The 20,706-nt window shown below is 41.9% G+C and overlaps 1 protein-coding gene across 3 annotated transcripts in view; it reads right to left on the bottom strand.

The window, feature by feature from the left end:
• The window catches only part of Gpm6b (glycoprotein M6B), a 144,948-nt gene extending 127,011 nt beyond the window's left edge, over positions 1-17,937 (bottom strand). The window contains exon 1 of one of the 3 annotated variants that reach the window (XM_028761723.1): positions 17,630-17,937. In XM_028761723.1, coding sequence (XP_028617556.1) covers positions 17,630-17,633 — 4 coding nt within the window. In that variant the 5' untranslated portion in view covers positions 17,634-17,937. The remainder of the gene's footprint in view (positions 1-17,629) is intronic. The other 2 variants (XM_028761736.1, XM_028761740.1) reach the window with 2 other exon arrangements.
• Positions 17,938-20,706: the final 2,769 nt, after the last annotated feature.

Below are 20,706 nucleotides of genomic sequence, written 5' to 3'. Positions count from 1 at the left end.
TATCTATCTATCTATCTATCTATCTATCTATCTATCTATCTATCTATAATCGCTTTCAACTAAATATATAGGTAGAACACTTTCCTGCAAATATTTCCTATCATCAACTGTGTACACCAACATCAAAGCACACAGAAGCATTCATTAACTCTAAGTGTAGGAAGTGACTGAACTCAGCTATAGAACTTCCTCTGCTTGTCCATACCATAGTGTATCCACCCAGACAGGCATTGCTCACACCTGAGCAGACAGCACACCGAAAACAATGTCTGTAGAGTACAGACACTAGGGTGTAATTTCTTTGCTTCTGCAAAGCAGTTGCAGCGAGGGGGTGGGGTGGGGTGGCCTCTGCAGGACAGTATGTGTGAGAGTAACTCCAGGTCCACAGACAGAGGAACCTAAAACCAGTGTCTTTTGAAATCTGATCAGAATGAGATTATGACATTATGGGCAAAGTCTAAGAACAAGAATGGGTAGTTGGCAGGAACCCTGGGGCCTGAGGTTGAGACCATGACTCCCTCCTATTCTTTATTAGCATGTTGAACAATTAGGCCATATTTGAATGAACCATCTGAAAAAGCCATTCTTGCTTATTGAAAAGAAAAAAGTCCAAATATTGTATAATTCATATGCCTCAACCTAGCAGCTCCACTGGCAACGGGGAAAGTCAGGGCAACCTGATACTTAAACCAGACATTATAATGCTCATTAGAAGCTCTCAATATAAAAAGGTTAAATCTATTACTTCAAATTAAACGATGAATGAAGAATAATTGGTTTGCTACCCTATCGTCTTGTTGTTGTTACATTAATTATGTGAATGTTAGCTAGAGACGTTCAATAATACATAAACAAAACACTTATGGTACAAAGGATTTTCTGAAGCTCATTATGATACAGTTTTGTATATGCTATTATGATTTGTAGTCCCTCCTGACTTTTTTAAAATCATAAAGCATGCCTTCTTGCTGGGCATGGTGGGACATGCCTGTAAACCTGGGAGTTCAGGCCCAGCCTGGTCTACTTAACTGCTACTGAATCACTCAGGGATATATAAACATACTGTCTTAAAACCAGACAAGCCTCAGCGCCATATTCATAGTAAGAGTCCTCTGAGTATCAGGAGAATTATGTGAGTTGGTTGGCATTGTTACTAGTAAAGAGTGATACTTGGGACTAGATCTGTTTCTGGGTGGGGCTTATCCTGAAAGATTCCCTCTAGGAAAGCAAGGTTCCTTGGCACAAGCTTTTTCTTTTCTCTTTCCAAACCCTTCTCTCATTTTTATTCCTAGATAAAGAGTTTTATAGCAGTCTGGAGTGGTTGTGAACAACGTTGAACTTCCAATCCTTTGCTGCCCAGATTTACAGGTGTTCCACCAAGCCCACATTTATGAGGTACTGGGGATCAAACCCAAAGTTTCATGCATGCTAGGCAAGAACTCTACAGACTGAATTACATCCCCAGTCCCGTTTTCTTTCTTTTTCTTTAATATCTTGTTTGCTGTGCTAAGACTGGAGAAACTGTAATTCCATCGCAAAGAAGTAATACTTCTGTGTCTGCACAAATCCCTGATGGTTAAAATAAGATGGTATTAAATGAAAAACAAGCTAATTCTCACATCCAAATTTAGACTTCAGTTTAACTTATTTACTTATGCCCTTATTTATTGGTGCTATAAACATTGCTCAGGCCTTGTGCAGGCTGAACACTTGTTTCACCAGTGAGTCAGTGGTCAGATCTATTTATCCATTGTTTTTACAGCACTGGGGATTGAACCCAGGGCCTTACATATACTAGGGAAGTGCTCTACCATTAAGGATAACCCTTAGTTTAGATTTCAATTTGACTTATTTTGTTATTTATTTTTATTTTGCAGTGTTGGAGATGGAGCCCAAGACCACCAGTCCCCCTGGCAAGTGTTTTACCAGTGAGGTACAGCCACAACCTTAGACTTCAATTATAAATTGTAAAATATCCACATTATTTTACATTATGAAGCTACCCAATGGGGGTGGGGGGACACATTACAAAAGAAGGGAATCCTGAGAATAGATTCTTTAAGGCTATCACCTTTTAAGGTGGCTAAAATGTAAACATGGCTACGCATGTATATGAAGGACCACAGATGGGCATAGAAAGTATAAGTCTGTTTTGGGTCTTCACTGCCCTTGAAACAGCAACAGCCCTCTATTTCTAAAAATGACCTTCCTGGGTGGTGGTGGTACACACCTTTAATCCCAGCACTTGGGAGGCACAGGCAGGGGGGGATCTTTGAATCTGAGGCCAGTCTGATCTACAGAGGGAGTTCCAGGATAGCCAGGGCAACATAGAGAAACTCTGTCTCAAAAACAAAACAAAAATTCACATTCCCAAGGTTATTTTTTAGAAAAATTACATTTGTGGTTTTCTGTTGCCCTTGAAAGAAATAAATAAAGTTTGAGGCCTTGTTGAAGAATACAAATATTTCTGTGAAGTGATGGGTAGCAGCCACACACGTAATCTCATTTGACGGCTGAATAAGCTGCTTTCCGAAATAAATCAAACCAGTGCTACAGGCCAACTGCTGGCCTCCTCTTTGCAGGGTACGCAGTTATGTAAAATATTCTAGGGGAAGTGTTCCATTAAATTACTTAGGGAAACTAGATAATCTTGAATCGACCATGAAAATCTCATTTTTTTTCACAAGTAACATCACTGCACTTGGAAGTAACATTTGGAAATTGCTGCAATATAATGGAGAATTACCTTTTCTTTTCTTTCTCTCCCAACTGGGGACTACTGAGCATGTGGCACTATCCCCCGCTTTTTGTTTATTTGATTTGTGTGTGTATATATGTGTGTCTGAGCGTGCGCGTATGACATTATGCTTATGTAGCTCAAGCTGGACTCATACTCACTGTGCTCCTCCTGCCTCTATTTCCCAAGGTAAAAAATTATCCATTGTTATTAGAGACCACATATAGAGGTCAGAAGACGACTTTGTGAAGTTAATTCTTTCCTTCTACCCTTAAGTGGGTTCTGGGGGACTAAACTCAGGTTGCCAGGCTTAGTGGCAAGCACTTTTCTTCACTGAGCCATTTTGCCGGCCCCTGACTTACTGCTATTATTTAGCTGATTACTTTCACTGCCTTTTCTAATTAGTATTGTTTCCACAAAGAATATAGAACTCCTGGTCATACTAATAGAGAACAAGAATCCAAATCAGCTTTTCTATTGAGAAAGAACGTCGGTGGGCAGTAGAAAATACCCTGAAACCATAACTGCTTATTTGACAAGTTCTCCAGGAGTTTTGGATCCACACAATGACAGAATTCACTGTCTTCCAATGAAGGGATCTTCTTTATGACCATAAAGACCCTAAGGACGGGGCCTCCAAGTTTAGTCTTTATGCAGAATATAAGAAAGAAGGAAAGGGTTTAGGTTGGATATAGACAATTTCCTTCTATTGATGGTTTTACAGCAAGGAAGACTATGGCATTTTAACATGGACTCCATTAAAAATAGTTTCTAAGGCTGGAAGTAGTGACACAAAACACAGCCCAATGAGATCCCAACTCACTCCAGCAAACATTTCCTAAAGCTCTTTCTCAGAGAAAATGAGTGGCAACCTTGGACCTTGCAGAGGAGATAATATGCTCCTAAAGAAACAATTTCAGGAAGAGGAGAATGTAGTCAGGAAGAGACTGAATGATAGAGGCAAGATATCTAGGAGGACAAAAAGCCCTGTGTGGGCTGAGGGAGCTGTGGGTGAGGTGCAGAGGGGAGGGTGGGACCTGATGGAGCTTGAGGTCCAGGTGGTAGGAATGTGTGCAAGTGAGCACTTTCTGATTCCACCCATTCTTCGTGGAGTGGCTGGATTATATGTGCGTGCAGATGTCTTTAAACTTCCCATTCTGGAGGCCAAGACAAGCATATCTATAAGAGTCTGAGGTCAGCTTGGTCTACAGACTGAGTTCCTTGTCTCAAAACAGAAACCCAACCAAAGCCAAAAACCAAAAGAAAGCAAGAACAACAAAAAGTAACTTTCAAAGCTAGCTATGGAAGTACTCACATGTCATCCCAACATTTGGGAGGCAAAAGCAGACAATCAAGAGTTCAAGACAAGACATTGCTGTAGAGCAAACTTGAGACAAGTCTGGGCTACATGAAACTGTCTCAAAAGAAAAAAAAACAACCCCAACAAAACAAAAACAGACAAACAAAAAAACAAAACCAACCATCTCAAACCCTGAAGCAGTAACAGTGTCACACAGGTGTCATATATAGTTCTTCCCAACAGGCTAGTAGGTACTCCTCCAGAGTCAGCTTTCCTCTGCTGATAATTTATTCATTTAGTTGACCAAGTTTGTTTATAGCTGATTTCCTAAAGTCATGAGTGTATGGAAGGGAACCATGACACTACATGGAATTCAATTTGATCTTACTTGGCTTACTTTTTAAGAGGCTACAAAGACTATGTGGGACCTTAAACTAATGTTATGGGGATGTGAAATCACTATTAGGAAGCATAGCAAAGGTCCAAGGTGTACAAATGGGAAGACTCAAGTCATTTCTCATCAGCGTGTTGATCAGGACATTCACTGCAGTCCTACTCACAAGCCTACCAGGGATGCTGGCGGAGCATGGAAAGATCATTCTAAACGCAGAGACCAAGAATAGCTCAGTAAAGAGGAGCCAAAAGAAGAAACTTCTGTGAGATTGCCAGGCTTATTTTAAATGGATAGTAATCAAGGCTGTTTATATTAGCATAGAGATATACTCATACACGTATGTAATACATGTAAAATATAAAACTAACAGAAAAAGGTTGAGTTGCACACTGTGGATGTTTTCTATATAGAAAATATAAAATAGTTAAGCCTAACTCTACATAAAAAAAAATTCCCTATAGAGAAAAAGAACTTAAGGGATGGAGAGTGCTTGATGTGCAAGCATGAGGACCTGAGTTCAAATCCCCAGCAGCCACATAACAAGCTGGGCATGAGGTGGTGGGCTGGAGAAATGACTCAATTGTTAAGTGTACTTGCTCTTCTTACAGAGGATCTGGGATTGGTTCCCTGCATTCATATGGTGGCCCTTTCTGTAACTCCAGTTTCAGGAGATGCAACTCCCTCTTCAGACTTCTGAGTGCACCAGGATCATATGTCATGTATATATGTACATATATTTAGACACTCACACAGACACATATAGGTAAGTAAATCTTAAAAACAACAACAAAAACTAGTTACAGTTTGGACATCTCAAACTCTGATGCTGAGTAAAGACGGGTAGAGCAGAGACAAAAAGATTGCCTGATTTTGCTTGCTACCAGCCTACCCCCCAATAACCAAACCAAACCAAACCAAAACCAAAAATGAAAATAAATTCCAGTGAGCTCTCAGTTCATGAAAGATCTTGCGCCATGGAATAAGGTGGAGAGTGATGGAAGTCTCCTATGACCTCTGTGTGCTTACACACGAATCTGCACACAAGTGTAAACACTCAACGCAGATAAATAAGAAAGACTGAAAAAAATCAAAGTATAAATTGGTAAAAATCTTTAAAAGAAATAGCAGAGGAAAAGAAAAACATTTTTTTTGATCTTAGGGATACAAATGATTTTTAAATAAGGCGAGGATTAAAAGCACATATTGTAAAGTAGTAAAAGGATATACTGATAATTGGGACTCTCTGACAATTTAAAAATTCAGTACAGTAAGTGACAAGTTGGGCAAAGTTAAAGGTGAGTCACACAAGAAAACTGACACTGATCACTTAACAAAAATTAGGATCCAAAATGTATATGAAGACAAAACGGACACAAATGGAAGACAAAACCCAAGAGGCCAAGAATCTAGCCCATACTTCCAACCTCTCTAGGGGAATTTAACATAAAAAAATCATAAGAACCATTTTATACCTGCCAGATTTAAAAAAAAAAATTAAACAGTATAATTATACTAAAGCTGAAGACATGGAGAAGCTAAAAGTCTCACATGTTCCTGGTGGGAGAATTCATGGGAGTCATTTAGAAAGGTGACATCATAAAATACAAAGGTAGTTCTGTGGGATAATAAAGTATCCATTCTGATGACCACATCATTATTGTGGTCAAGAAAATAAAAGTTCTCACTGAGGGAAGGCAGGCAGCTTAGAGTTATGTATGTCCAAATAGCATACACAAAGAAGCCATTTGTCAAAAATAATTCTATTTCTATTTGTGTATTTTTTGATGACAATCTGAAACCATTGCAGTCCTTTGAATCTTTTCCCAACGTTATATGCTATTTACTGTCAGTTTCTGAAAAATTATGGTTAACCCAGACACATCCTAAGACTCCATCTTATTCAGGAAACTCATTGGAGAAAGGCCCTGGCATCTACTGCGCCTTATATCCTGAAGCCAGAAAGCATCCATATTGATCATTTCCTGAATGATCTAACCTAACAGTGACAGCTTCCTCTCCATGTGTAGCTCCTCAGCATGCGCTTTTCCTCTCTGAAGTACACTTGAGGATATATTATTTTTCTAATCTCTTCAGCTCCATCGTGTTTTTCCATGCAAACAGCTCATCTCACTTCAAGTATTTTTCAAGTTCTCTCTCTCATGGCTGCTATGATTTTTTTTTAACCTAAAATAGGAGGTAAGAACCCATGCTTTATACACTTTCTACTAAATTTCTATAGACAAATGCTTTGCATAAATGCTTCTAACTATAATGATTTTGAAGCCTGTTTTTTTTCTGGACAGAAAACATCCCCAGATTTCAAAATAGTGTTGTTAATGTTGAGCAAAAGCTGTTAGCATTTATACTGTATGATTCAGTCGACATAAAAGGTAAAAACAAGTAAAACTATACTACTAGAAATTAGTGATCACTTATGGTGAGGATAACAAAAAGGCCCCTTCTGAGTGGCTAATAATAATAAATAAATAAATAAATAAATAAATAAATAAATAAATAATTTTCCTTCTTTCTATCTCCTCTCCCCTCTCCTCCCTTTCCCCCTTTTCCATACTGAGACAGGGTCTCACTATGTAGCTCTGGTTGGCCTGGAACTCATGATGTAGACCAGGCTGACCTCAAACTCACAAGAGATCCTCTTGTCTCTGCCTATAAAGAGCTGAGATTAAAAAGTAAACCACCATGTGCTTGGCCTTTTTTCATTTCAGTGGTGAGGATAGAACCCATGGTTTCACACACACTGGGCAAGCACTTAATCACTGAGTATGCTCAGACCCATGTTCTGCATTTATAAAAATGTACCAAACTTGTAAGTTTATGATCTGCTTACTTTTTGTGGCTATCCTATGCTAACCAATTTTAAATGAGTTTATAATATCCATGCCTCTTGCAAAACATCTAACAGTATTTGTGACAAGTCCTCATTATATGATAGGGCTCTAGAAAGTTTTCAGTATCCAATAGAGTAGCTTTGCAAAATGGTCACGATTCACACACAGTAGAGCTTTTCCCCTTTAATGTTCCAGATTCTGTTTTTCTTATCACAGAAACTGTCAGAACATGCCAAGTGAGAAAATAAAGAGGGCAATATGAAATAAGGGACTGCATCACATAAAATTATCTGAAGTGCTTGCATTACTTTGCTAATTACGACTCTATTCTTTGCTCACTATATGAAGAACAGATGTCTGAATTCAAGCTCCCATTTGAAAACCCACCACGGAAACAGCCTTTTCAAGGGAATTGGTGAAAAACATGCTTCTCCATCTAAAACAGTAACCTGCTGCACATAAATAAAAAGCAGGATTCCTAACCTCCTCCCAACCTTTGCGTCTAATGGACCTTCTGTATTTTTTTAAACACCTTTTCAACTATTATCATATCTCTGGACAAGTTGGATCTCTTGGGCTTATTATAATCTTCACTGGAGTGGCGAGTAGGAAAGAAAATCCAGTGGTCACTGGAGAAAGATCTCTGAGCAACACAAGAGAAGTCAGTCTTGTACCTAACTATTGAACTTGGGAAACATAATGAAGACACAGCCATGTACCTTAAGGACACCCCGTAGGAAGGCAGCTTTTAAACCCTAAGCTGGCTAGATTTGATTCTAGCTAAGGAGATGAAGTCTAAATTTGGAAAGGCCATCATGGTAATTAAGGATGTGATTAGCTCCTTCTTGTCTCTCCACTTACCCAAAACAAGGAAAGATAATGTTAATAGTTTTAGTAAGAAAAAAAAAAACCTTCAGAGATGGAACCTTTTGAGTGAGAAAGCATTCTACACACCAGACAAAGAAACCAAGTAAACAGGCATCCTATTCCAGGGGAGGGGGAGGGACAGGTAGTCTCGATATTGAGATGGTTTATAACGCCATTTTACTTCATGGAAAGCATGAATCTTGTGGTCTGCCAAACTCTCCATTAGAGTATAATCCTTCTTAGTGATGTTAGAAAAAGATAAAAACAAAATACGACTTTCTTAAGCTAGAGGGCAGGGTTAAAACAAGCATTCTTGGAAAGAAGGAACCTTTTAAACCTGACATCCCCCATTTTGTAGATGTACTCAGCTAAGTCCTCAATGAGACCATAACTCTGACTTTATGATACTGTGATGCACAAAGGTTTTCAGTAGCCGCCCCCCTTTTCTGAGACAAGAGTTCATGTAACTCAGATTGGCCTCAAATTTTCTCTACAGGCAAGGAGGACTTTGCACTTCTGATTTTCCTACGTCTGCCTTCCAAGTGCTGAGAGTCTGTCCACGTGCCATCATTAGGTACTGCGGATTGAACCTAGGGCTTCCTGCACATGAGAGATACACTCTACTAACTCAGCTACACTTACACTCCCTTCTTACTCTTAAACAGTTCTCAGTATGGCCCAATACCCAGCCTCCAGTCCGTCAAGGTTATCAGACAACATCTGGGGACACTTGGTTGTTATAACTAGAGGAATGTCACAGCATATAGTGAGCAGAGGTCAGGGACGCTGCGAAGCATTCTGCAATGCACCAGTGAGAATGGGAGAGGCAGAAGAGGGCAACGATGGGTGAGTATGATCCAATAACATGTACACATATGAAAATGCCATAATGAAGCCCATCATTATATATGTAATTAACATATGCTGATTTTTAAAAATGTAAAGACAAAAAGCAAGGGAGAGGGGACAGGAAGCTTCTAGGTAGCTAAGCCCATAGAGTTTCTCTGAGGTTAGTGTAGCAAGAAAGGGCATGGAAGTTCCCCACATCTCATGTCTTCTCCCATACCTTACCCTATGCACCTCTCTAGCTGTGCGCTCTTAAAATCCTTTATGACGAATCATCAGGCATGTTTAAAAAATAACAATAACCAAATAAATAGACAAGGGTGGCAGTCTCCGTCAATTCTAAATCATGAAGGCGTTCCATTGAAGTTACTCATCTTTGTCCATCTCAGAAAGCTTACACTTTGTTCTGTGTGCTTGAAAGGACGGAGAGAATAGATTTGCAGGATTCTTTGTGCTCATTTATGATAAGTTAAAATGGGTTACACCCATATGTACTCTATCAGCCTTCCAAATCTTTTTTCCTTATTTAAATTTTTTCCTACCTTCATTTATTGTGTCTGAATGCACATGTACATGTTATGCTGAGTGTACAGAGGTCAGATGAGACTTGAGGTAGTCTGTCTCAAAGCTCCATCATGTGGGTCCTGGAAATCAAACTCAGATAACCAGGTTTGGTGGCAAGCCCCTTCATCTACTGAGCCATCTTACTGGCCCCCAAACCTTGTTTGCTATTCTCCACCACACCTACTCCTTGCAAGGGTAGCCCCGATCGTTTCCATCCTTCCTCTCAGGACACCTACAGTGCAAGCTTGTACTAGAAGCCTTACAGAGAGATAGAGGCTCAGTCTTTTCAGAACTCTGCCTATGCATTTATTTGGAATTTTACAACCAGATACTAATGGTCTCTGTGTTATAGTGGAGCTTTTTCTTGTTTTGTTTTAATTTGGGGAATACTGGGGGTGGAATCTAGTGCCTTATGCATGGCAGGCAAGGTCTTTACCATTGAGCTATTTCCCAATAGCCCAATAGTGTTCTCTCTCTCTCTCTCTCTCTCTCTCTCTCTCTCTCTCTCTCTCTCTCCCTCTCTCTCTCTCTCTCTCTTTCTCTCTCTCTCTCTCTGCAGGTTCATGTGTGTACATGTATGTGAAGGCCAGAGGACTCCTCAGTGTCATTCCTCAGGTAATATCTACTGTCTTTTTTTGAGATGATCATTTGGCCTGGCTGGTTGGCCAGCAAGGCTCAGGAATCCACCTGTTTCCACCTTACCAACTTTGGGCTCATGACCAGCTCTTTTCCACGGTTTCTGAGGAAACAATTTTGCAAGGCAAACACTTTACTTATTGAGCTATTTCTCCATCCCCTTTCCTCATCAAAACAGCAGCAGCAGCAGCAGCAGCAGCAGCAGCAGCAGCAGCAGCAACAACAACAACTTTGAAACAAAAATCTCTCTTAAGTTGTCTGGACTGGCCTTAAACTGCCTTTGTAGCCCAAATGGTCCTTCAACTTGCAATCCTCCTGCCTCTCCCTCCACTTGTCAAGTAGCTAGGTATGCCTTGCCATGATCAACTTTAATGGTCATCATTTTAGTCCCTTGGGGTGACCACCATGCTCCTTCAGCTGTCACCTGCTTAAAATCCCTACACGATTCTCTATGGGTAACAGAGTAATGACTGACTTCCTCCCAGGCATGATACTGTACAGTCTGGCCTCATCTCTCCTGATTCCTCCAAATCTGACCATTTTCATTTCTTTAAGGTATTCACAAAACTGCCTTTGTCATGGTGCCTGCTTTTCCTCATCTGTACACAGGCCCTGAATGTTCTGTCTCAGACAGTTCCTTAAACATTCATTTTCTTTTCCCTATAGGACCTTGTCCATCAGGTTTTATAAAATGGCCTGGTATATGAGGATAGTCTATGCTTATCCAATTTTTGCTTCAAGACACAACACAAGTCCTCAGTGCATCTCAGCAGGTTTCCTCCATTCCTTTAAATAGGTACTAATGGGAAGAAAGAGGCTTAGGGTTTATCCCACACATACTTACTGTAGGATACTGTGCTTCATGCTGATTTAAATTTAATGTTGTTGAGAATGGAGAAGCAAAACTTTTGGTGCCTTTGAATTCTCAATACAACAAGAGATTTCAGTGAAACAAAAGTATTTCGCTAGCTTTCTTGGACTTAAAAAATTTGACAAGGAAAAATTATTGTTTCACCAGAGAGAGGAAAATCTAACATCATGAGAGGAAAAGCTAAAGGCAGAAGAAGAAGAACAACAACAGAGGACCATTCAAACTGCTATAAACGGTTTCTGAGTTCGTGCATACCTAAAGTGATGGAATTACTTTGAAAGTGATTTCTAGTGCTAGAATTCTGTTATTCCATTGAATGGTGTGACACAGATATTGTACTAAACTATGATGTTATTTGAACTATTTAGTCAACCATGGTTTATCATAGTTTGTAATGATTTTGCATACCTTAAATCCATATATGTCTATTATAGGCACATCATAGGAAGAATGCATCTTATATGATACCTTTCATATTTTTTCTAACAAATGTTATGTGGAGCTCCTACAATATGCTGCTCATTCAAATGAACACTGAGTAGCAACAATGTATAGGAGAATTTCTGTGTTTGAAAGAGTTGCTTCTTTGAACGGCAAGGAAGGCATATTATTAATAAATATACCAATGTGTCAGACCATGATGACCATGTACAATCATGTTACAACTATTCAAAGGATGACTATGGCCCCCAAATATAATAGAAATGTTCTTCCCAACATCATTCACACAATATAACCCCCTCAATTTATTGCCTTGTATGATGGTCAATATTGTCTACTAGACAAGATCTTGACTCACTTAGGAGACAAGTCCCTCCCCCCCGCCAGGCACTCTGTGAGGGATTAACTGGTATAGGTTAGCCATTGTGCGTGTCTATGAAGGAATAGCTTGATGAAGTTAATTGAGGTCGGAAGACCCACCTTACTTGTGAGTACATCATTCATTAAAAAGGAAAGTGAGCTTGAGTATCTGCATTCATCATTCTGCCTCCTGTGGTTGGACTGTGATCAGCAGGCTCAGACTCCTGTTGCATGGGTTCCTTGTCATATGGATTGTTCCTTCAAACCATGAGCCAAATAAACCCTTTCTCCCTCAAGTTGCTTTTGTCAGGGAATTTTATCATAGCAACATGACAATATAACTAAAACACCTTGCATCCATTATTCTTTTCCTAAACCATACTTACTACTGCCCATGAAACTGGGGTTCTTTCCAGAGTATAATTATTAATTCTCTTATCCATTTGTGTACTTAAGAAGAGTCCATTGTCTTTGTCCCAAAAGGTACTCATAACAGTTGTATTTGATATCATAATTATGCAAATTAATTCAACATTGCATAAACTGATGAAATTTGAGCCCCCAAAGGAAGCTTTCTTTCCTTTTTTGTTTTTTTAAGGGGGGGACGCCTTTTTTTCTTTTCAAACCAGGTCCATTGCTTTGCAAAGTCTTATCCAAAATGAGTCACTTGGAAAATAGTTGCCAAAGTAATTAATGGCAGTAAACTATTAAAGATTTATGGGGTGGGTGATGTGAAAGGAATATGTACGAATGCTTTCATGTCTCATTTTACTTTAAAAGTATCTCAAACTGGTCATTAGAAGCCAGTGATTGGCTATTATTCATGTTTGGAAAACTTCAAGGAACACCAATTCCAATTGGGGTTTCATGGTCAAAGAAAGGCCTTGACTATCCAACAAAAACTTAGCAGATTAATGCTTAAAGATAGCTAATACATTTAGGACACAGAAATGGTACTTTATAGGACTTGCCACTTTGGCATTTTCAATAAAGCATCCAACTACTTGATCCCGGATGTCACTGTCCTCTAAAATGCCCTAGGGAGGCCAAGTGGTTTGGCCAACAGCTACTGCTAGAGCAAAAATATAGTAAAGAATCAATTACTTCTTGTTTGTCACAAACAGTTCTGGGTGGACATGGTTTGAGGTTTACTCAGAATTTCAGCCTGTTTTGAAAAGAGTCTCTCTGAGGCCCCGGGTGGGCTCCTCACTAGACATTTAGTCTCAGAAGGAGGCTGCCTAGTACATGCTGGGACCATTTCCTGCCCAGTTATGCTTCAGGACACCACTCTTTTGTCTCCACTTGCATCTAAATTCCTAAGCAAACTTTCAGAACAAAATGTAGTATGGAGGGGTCTTTGGGGCACTGTTTCCTTTTGGGGCACAGCCTGGGTGTGGGGGTCAGGAAGAGCTCTGTAAAGACAAGAGAGCAGACACCAAAGCGGGAAGTGTTTTTTTTTAAAGGCATCCTTAAGGCTCCCTCCACCAGTTGCCTTGGAGAACAGCCACCATCCTGTAGGCAGGCACATGGAAGGTGCCAGCATTTTACCCAACTACAAATGAGGTCTGGCTGCTGCCTTGACAGAACCAAATAGTGTTTAAACAATTAGGGAGCTGTTTGCTCCTGCTTTTCAAGCAGAACATTACTCTTTCATCTTTGTCCCTGAAGTTACATACTTGTAGATCTGTATGGATTTAAGGAAGTCATTTTATAGATTTTTTTTCTCCTAGTAAACTGAGGTTAAAGAGGCAAGAATGGCGTTACAGTGATCGCACAGTCAGTACTGAGGGTAAGCTAAGGCATGGACCAGGTCCCTGACTTTCCCAGACTTTTTCTTATTCTCTGGCTTTGGCCAGAAGCAGCAGTGCTGGCATGACTTTTAGAAGTGCCACTAAGGCTGTACCCAGGCTGCTTGAGTCAGAGCTCTTGCCTTTCATCAAGATCTCCAGATGAGTTGTGACACATCATTATTAAATTAAAAACCATATGTGTGTATGTGCATGTGTGCATGCACCACGGTATGCATGTGAAAGCTAGAGGATTGTCTCCTTCCATCCTGATGAGGCGAGGTCTTTCCTTTTGTTTCTGCCTTGCTGTGCATAGTCTAGCTGGCTTGTGGGCTTCAGGTAATTCACCTCTCTCCACATCCCATCTCAAAGAAGTTGTTATGGGATGACATATGGACATCACCAAATCTAGGGTTTTTTTATTTGTTTTTGTTTTAATGTGGAGTCCAGAGATTAAATTTAGGTCATCAGGCTTGTAAGGTAAGCTCTTTTACCAGCCAGCCGAGCCATCTCAGTAGCCTTGGATTTTCTTGTAAATTCTACTGTTTGTGTGTGTGTGTTGTGCATGCACACATACTTGCCAACAGTGCGCATGTACAGGTCAGAGGACGATTTTGAGAGTCGGTTCTCTCTTTCCACTTATATTGGTCAGCTTCCCCCAACAAGCACGGTTTACAAGCTGAGTCATCTCACTGGCCCTTTCCTTTCTTTCCTTTTTTTTTTTTTTTTTTTTTGAGACAGGTTCTGATGTAGCTCAGGCTGGCTTCAAAGTAGGTATATAGCCAAAGATGTCTGTGAACCCCAAATCCTCCACTCTCCATCTCCTAAGTCGTAAGATGACAGGTTTGAACTACCACATGTAACTGAACTGAAATGAATTATTTTTTCATGCAATAGTAAAATGATTTCATTTCATAATCATACAAAGTTCCTGTCAACTTGGTGTGGTGTGGCATTCTTTGGCCTCAGCTATTTGGAAGTGGAGGCAGGATGATCAGTTGAGCCTGTGAGTTGGAAAGCAGCCTAGCCCACATACATACTGATCTCCTGCCTTAAACTAAAACACATTCCCTTATTGTAAAATGAGTTAAAATAGTTATTTTCGCCCCATGTTTTGTGACATTGGATTTCTTCACATACACAGCTAATAAAATGTCAGCATTTTTCTCTGGATACATGAGCCACATTCCACAAAGGTCTTCTGAGAATTTATTGCATTGAGTCTGTTTAATTACTATGTCTTCAAGCCTATGAGCAGAAAAAAAACAGAATCAAAATTGTGTTGGCCACAATGGGTTCCCATCAAATACAATCGAGTGTAACACTGTTAGGAAGAAGACACAGTGTGCCATGTGGAACTCTTTAGCTGGAGAAATAATTAGTCTCAGCACACTTACTTAGGTGGTGTATTTTATACAGACAATCCACCACCATCTTCTCCTTGTGCAAAATAACCCAAATTACTGAATAGTCCAATACAGTTCAAACATTAATTGGCTCATTTCATTTACATGAAACATTGGGAAGAGGCAAATCCATAGAGACAGAAAGTAGGTTAGTGGTTGCTTTGTTTGTAGGAAGGAGAGAATGAGGAAAGACTGCCAATGGGTACAGGTTTATTTGGGGTGGGTGAGTAAAGATAGGAGCAATAAACAACTCCATAACTGGCTTGTACACTTAATATGTATGAATTGCACACGAATGGTAGCTGAAACAAGAGCAGAAGAGAAAACCAGTTGACTGGGCAAGAAAAACTCTGGTTTTTTTTTGTTTGTTTGTTTGAGTTTTTTTTGGCAGATGCATGGAAATCTGGACTTGTATATGAAGCCACTGTTTTTTTACCTTATTTTTTCCTTTAAAAAGACTTTAAAAAAAAGGCTTCAAATGCAAACCCAAAAGAGCTTTTATTTCTAGAAAGTTTGTCTATTTTACCAGTGAAGTAGCTGATGTCAGGGTTAAGAAGTGACGTCTGCATAAGAATCAACAGAATGGGCCAATGGGCAGAAATTTCCCAGCATTAACTCATTTGAATTAGTGCCTTCACAAGGGTACATTCAATAATTAATAACATCTGGAAAAACAAAGTCAGTTCATGACCCTGTAGTATATTTATTGGGAACATAAAGGAAGTCAGTATGTCTCCTTTCTGGCATGAAGGGAACTTATTTTTTCACGGAAACTACAAAACTAAACCCAAGGCTGCTGCCAGAGCCAATGAAGTATGCACAAATTAACATAAATTGGCAACTGCAGTGTAGAACCAGTAATTGTCCAAGACACAGAGTACTTCCACGAGAGCAGGCCTCTGGCTTGGATATTTGTTTCCACGCCCACTTAAAAACAACCCCTCCCCCCCAATAAAGACCAGAGCATCTCCGAACACTACCTTGCAGAAGCTGAAGGTGCTAGAATGCTGGTTCTGTGCTCAAATTCAACATCGGAATGTCAATGTCTGGAGTTCAAACACCAGAGATAATTTCATCTCAGCAAAATTTGTGCTTTCCTTAATCCTGTTCTGTGAAACTGCAATTATCTTCACAGCACTAGCTGCTAAAGCAGCTACAAGCTGCCCCACAGCCCTCATCTGACTTGTGTATGAAACTCATTTAAAAGGAAGTCTGAGTTGGTGGTTGTAAGAACCAGTGTTACATGCAACTCAGCTAAGCTCTTTCTAGAAAATTCTAACCTAGCTTTCCTCTAACTTTCTGGGATACATTTTTCTCTATTTTGTTCATAGTAAAAATTTAAAATTGTTTAAATGTAAAGTTATTCTAGGTTTTCTAAAATGGATGCCTTTACCATCTTCCCCAAAATTTAATCAGAAGAAAAAAATCACACCCCGCCCCCACTTAGAGGAGGGACTGTAGTGGCAAGTGCTGAGGGCTTGCTTGTGACACTCAAGGCCCCCTGGCTGTTAATCTTCAGTGGATAAGCTTTTCACATTAGAAATGTTTCCGGGGGACGTGGGGGGGGACAACTTCTCAGTCCTCGTGGCGCTGTGGCTGGAGCTGTCACTACAGACGGAGAATGAAACAGAGAGAAACCCCTTTCTCAGGCACAGCTCTGAGAGCAGCCGCACAAGGCTCATTTCCAAAGCACTCTTCGAGTTTTCCTCCCCATGGTGTGGGTTTAGGGACATGTTGCTGATGGCAGCATTTCTGGGTGTTAGGGAGTGACAGACTGGATTCTCCCGCTGCCTAACAGCCACCTCCAGCCAGGTGAAAGATTTTTCACTTCCTTGAGCATAGTTTTTCACTGTTGACGATTTCCCCAATTCCCCAAGTGGAACCCCCTTCTCACTGGCTCCATCTGCTCAGGGGTCCCACTTAGGCAGTTGGAACAGGGGACAAAGAGAGACTCGCGGTGTGTCCCATACTGTCCCCTCCCATCCCTTCCCACTTCACTGGTTTCAAAGATCTGGGTTCCAAGAAGGGAGCATTCTTAGAAGATCTTGGCTTTAGCGAGTACGGTTATGTGTGTTTCCTTGGGCTTCAAGCGAATTAGAGGACCGCGGGGTGACACAGGACTGGACTCGAGGTTGGGAGGTCGAGTGACAGAGAGATCATCCCAGGAAATGGGCAAGAAGCCACTCTCTACCAACCCCTTGAAATAAAGCAGGAGCCCGCAGTCTGGGACGCGCGGCCGGACCCCGCTTGCTACCCTTCCTCGGGCCCAGCTCTCTAGCTCCCGCGCTCAGCACGCGCCGCGGTGCAGAGTAGGTGCAGCAGGAGTGGGGACGTCCCTGCGGATGGAGCAGGGAGGCGTACCTGGGCGTAGCGGACACCTGCGCGGTGCCCCTCCCACCTCCAACCTCCGTTCCCCTCCCGCAACGGTCTGGACTGGGTCACCTAGGTGGCTCAGGTAGCGCCACCTGAGCTGGGGGTAGGGCGGGGCGCGCCCCTGTGCGAGACAGGGACGCGAGGCCGTGGCCGTGGTGGTGGCCGTGGCAGTGGCGGGGGGCCAGGGCGATCGCTTACCCATGGTTGGAGACTGACGGGAGGGGTGCAGGCTCCGGGCGATTGAGCTCCCCGGGGACGCAGGATAGCCGGTGGCACAAGTTTGCAGGTCTGGCGGGCACGTGCGCGGGGCCGGGCTCCGGGCTGGCTGCGCTGGGCAGAGCTGGGCTGGCCGTTTGGCTCTTCGCTCCTGGCCGGGGTGGGAGCGCCGCGCAGCTCCGCCTGCACTGGGGGCCGGCCGTGCCGAGAGGGGCCCTGACGTCAGCGCCGGGGGCTTTGTGCGCCCGGAGCGAGGGCCAGGCTGGGGCAGTGGCCGTGCCCGCGCAGTTGCAAGCCTGTAGCTTTCACTGAGACCCTGGAGTGAGGGGCACGGAAACTGGAGAAGCAAGGAGGGGTTCAGGAAGAGGAGAGGGGCGTCCTAGAATTTTGGGGGCGTGAACCTACATCCCAGATGAAAACTAGTACGGTCAATGGGTGTGTTTGTGTATGTGTGCTTGAGGTCTCAGCCAACACCCATTGTACAGATAAAGAAACCGAGGAGGGGGAAGTCACTGCTCCAAAGATTGGGTAGATCTGCCTCAACGTACACTCCTGAATTCTTTTGTACAGCTAGCAAGCTGTGGTGACTTAAGCGATTGGACTTCAATCCTGGTGTTAGTTTAGAATCACCTATTTCATCAGGGCCCCTGTGGGTGGGTTCCAGGATAGGGCTACCACACCTCTCCAGATCCTGTTGGTCTAAGACCTCACACAGACTACCGACTGGAGTTACCTGTGGAGAACAAATGACTTAGAAGAGCTCAGGTGACATCCTCCAGTCTTGGGTGGAATCAGATCTGGAGGTGTCCAGAGTTAGTTATTCATCTCTCTAGATCCTTGGAAGCCCACCCTGGTAAGCTCTTGGAGACCACAGATTGGCGCCAGCCCAAGAGGCTCCTGCTCTTCAGGCCTTGCACTTGAGCCTTTAAGCGAATTAATGGTTTAACTGTGTCGGGCATTTAAGTACTTTCTGCTTCTTTAGAAAGAAGAATCTTCCTGTCAACAGAAGTATTAGAAAAGCCATAAGACCCTGGCAGTTCCCGAGGCCGATGTTCACCAGGAATATTTTATGTTGTGTTCCTTTATGGTTTTGGAAATACAGGGTGATACTTGAACAGAGGGTTACATAAACAGTAACACTAGATAGTGCATTTAAGGGACATTTAAGCCACAAGAGAGAGGCTTTGGGATTGAGAAAGGGAGGAGGAAGCAAACATTTCATCTATTGAAATTTATTGGATTAAGAAAGATTGTATCAAGGCAGAGCTCTAGAAAGCCTAATAATATTTTACATAAAAGGACAGAGATTTGTGCTAGTCGGATCACTGGCTCACTTTCACAATCCCACGAGAACAATCATTCCTACCCAGTCTTCATGCGGTTAATAAAGCAGCAGGGATCTCACAGGTTTCAGTTTTCCTATTACCAGAGAGTAATCCCTTTGAATGAGTCCTGAGTGCATCCTTATGCAGGAATCCAACCACAGGTGCCTACCTCAGGCTGCCTGGGAAGAATACACAGTCCAAGATGGTCTGGGTGAAGATGGGAGGAATCCATGTCAAGTCCTGGTTTGTGGAAGAGCCCTTTGGTTAGTTCTTACATCTCAGTCGACTCCTAGGAAACAAAAAACACCAGAATGGGATTTGGACATTCACAATCAGAAGTAGTGTCTGTATGGCTTCTGTAAGCTACTTGAGGACCAAGAGCTGGAAAGTTTTGTACACAGAGATGATAGTAACCCTTTGGTCTGCTACCATCACATATTGGATTTTTGTTAACCACAGAACAGAACAGCTGTCCAAATATTGGAGGTAGTTACAATGGGATGCTATGATTAAAAAGGAAAGTCAAATTTTAATAGAAACATTCCCTCACTTTGCAAGTGTTGTGGATTGATTTCACCAAGTCACTGACATCAAAAGTCTTAAGAAAATCTGGGGAAACCAGAGTGCAGAAGATGGACTAACCAGCGTGTTTGAATTCCCTTCTTTAAAATAAAACTAATGTTCTCATGTTAAGTAGCCACAGGCTTTACGAATTAGAGCAAGATACACTGCAGGTGGGTGAACAAATTGGGCAAGGCTTTCTGGAAAGCTGTTTGGCAGTGTGTATCAAGAAACTTAAAAATATTCATTGCCCCTGATCCAATAAGTCCTCTCCTGAGACTCTCACCTCAGTAAATAATGATAGTTAAAGTCAAAATGAATGCACAAGGGTGTTTATCAGATGGTGAGATAAAATAGCAAATAAAACAACAAAACAAAAACGGGAAAGCAACCATTGCTCAACTCTCAGGAAGTAGCTGAAGAAAATTGTTTTGCTGAGTTAGCTCCATGGTCAAATGGGTTTTGTGGCCCTGGCCTCCAGCAGTCTCTCCCTACCTCCTTCTCCTTCCCCCTTCCCTAGAGGCCCCAGAGACAGAAATTTACCCGTCTCTGGGGAGTTTTGAGCATTACAAACAGGTAGGAGGGCACATCTCTGTGCTGTCCACTGTGGGACTGTTAGAGATGTCTCCAAGCTGTGGGACTACTGGTCTGGGCTACAGGGGATAAATGCAATACCTTCTTCAGAGGTTCATCTTGAGGTTCCCTTTTAGGTCTGGTATCCAGCTGGGCTGTGGCTTAGAGAATGGGGGAAGGGTTACATCCTGTGGGCAGGTCTTAAAAAGTCTGAGGTTAGAACTGAGGGCTTAGACACATAGAAATGAGCAGCAGCCTGGGGGCTCTGTATTTCAAAGCTGACTAAAAACAGATCCTGCCTTTAAAACATAGGTCATTTCATGCTGCTCCCATGAGTCATAGCAATTGGCAAACAATTTTTAATGTGGTTTGTATTGAGCATCTCAATCCAGCAGTTTGGGCCGTGTCTGTCTCCAAGGCTAGGGTCTTTCATGTGATAGTTCATATTTTGGCACCATGGCCAAGTTTCACATGTGTGAGTTTAGATCAGAGTTCACAGCAGTACATCAGGATCTGATAGCAAATGTCCAAGACCGTGGCTAACTTGACAGAGACTATAGCTAATCTGACAGTGTCTCCTTGCATCTGCAGATACAATTT

Source organism: Grammomys surdaster, unplaced genomic scaffold, assembly GCF_004785775.1.
Source record: "Grammomys surdaster isolate TR1022 unplaced genomic scaffold, NIH_TR_1.0 131, whole genome shotgun sequence".
Classification (NCBI taxonomy): Eukaryota; Metazoa; Chordata; class Mammalia; order Rodentia; family Muridae; genus Grammomys; species Grammomys surdaster.
This window is presented reverse-complemented; position numbering and strand designations above follow the sequence as displayed.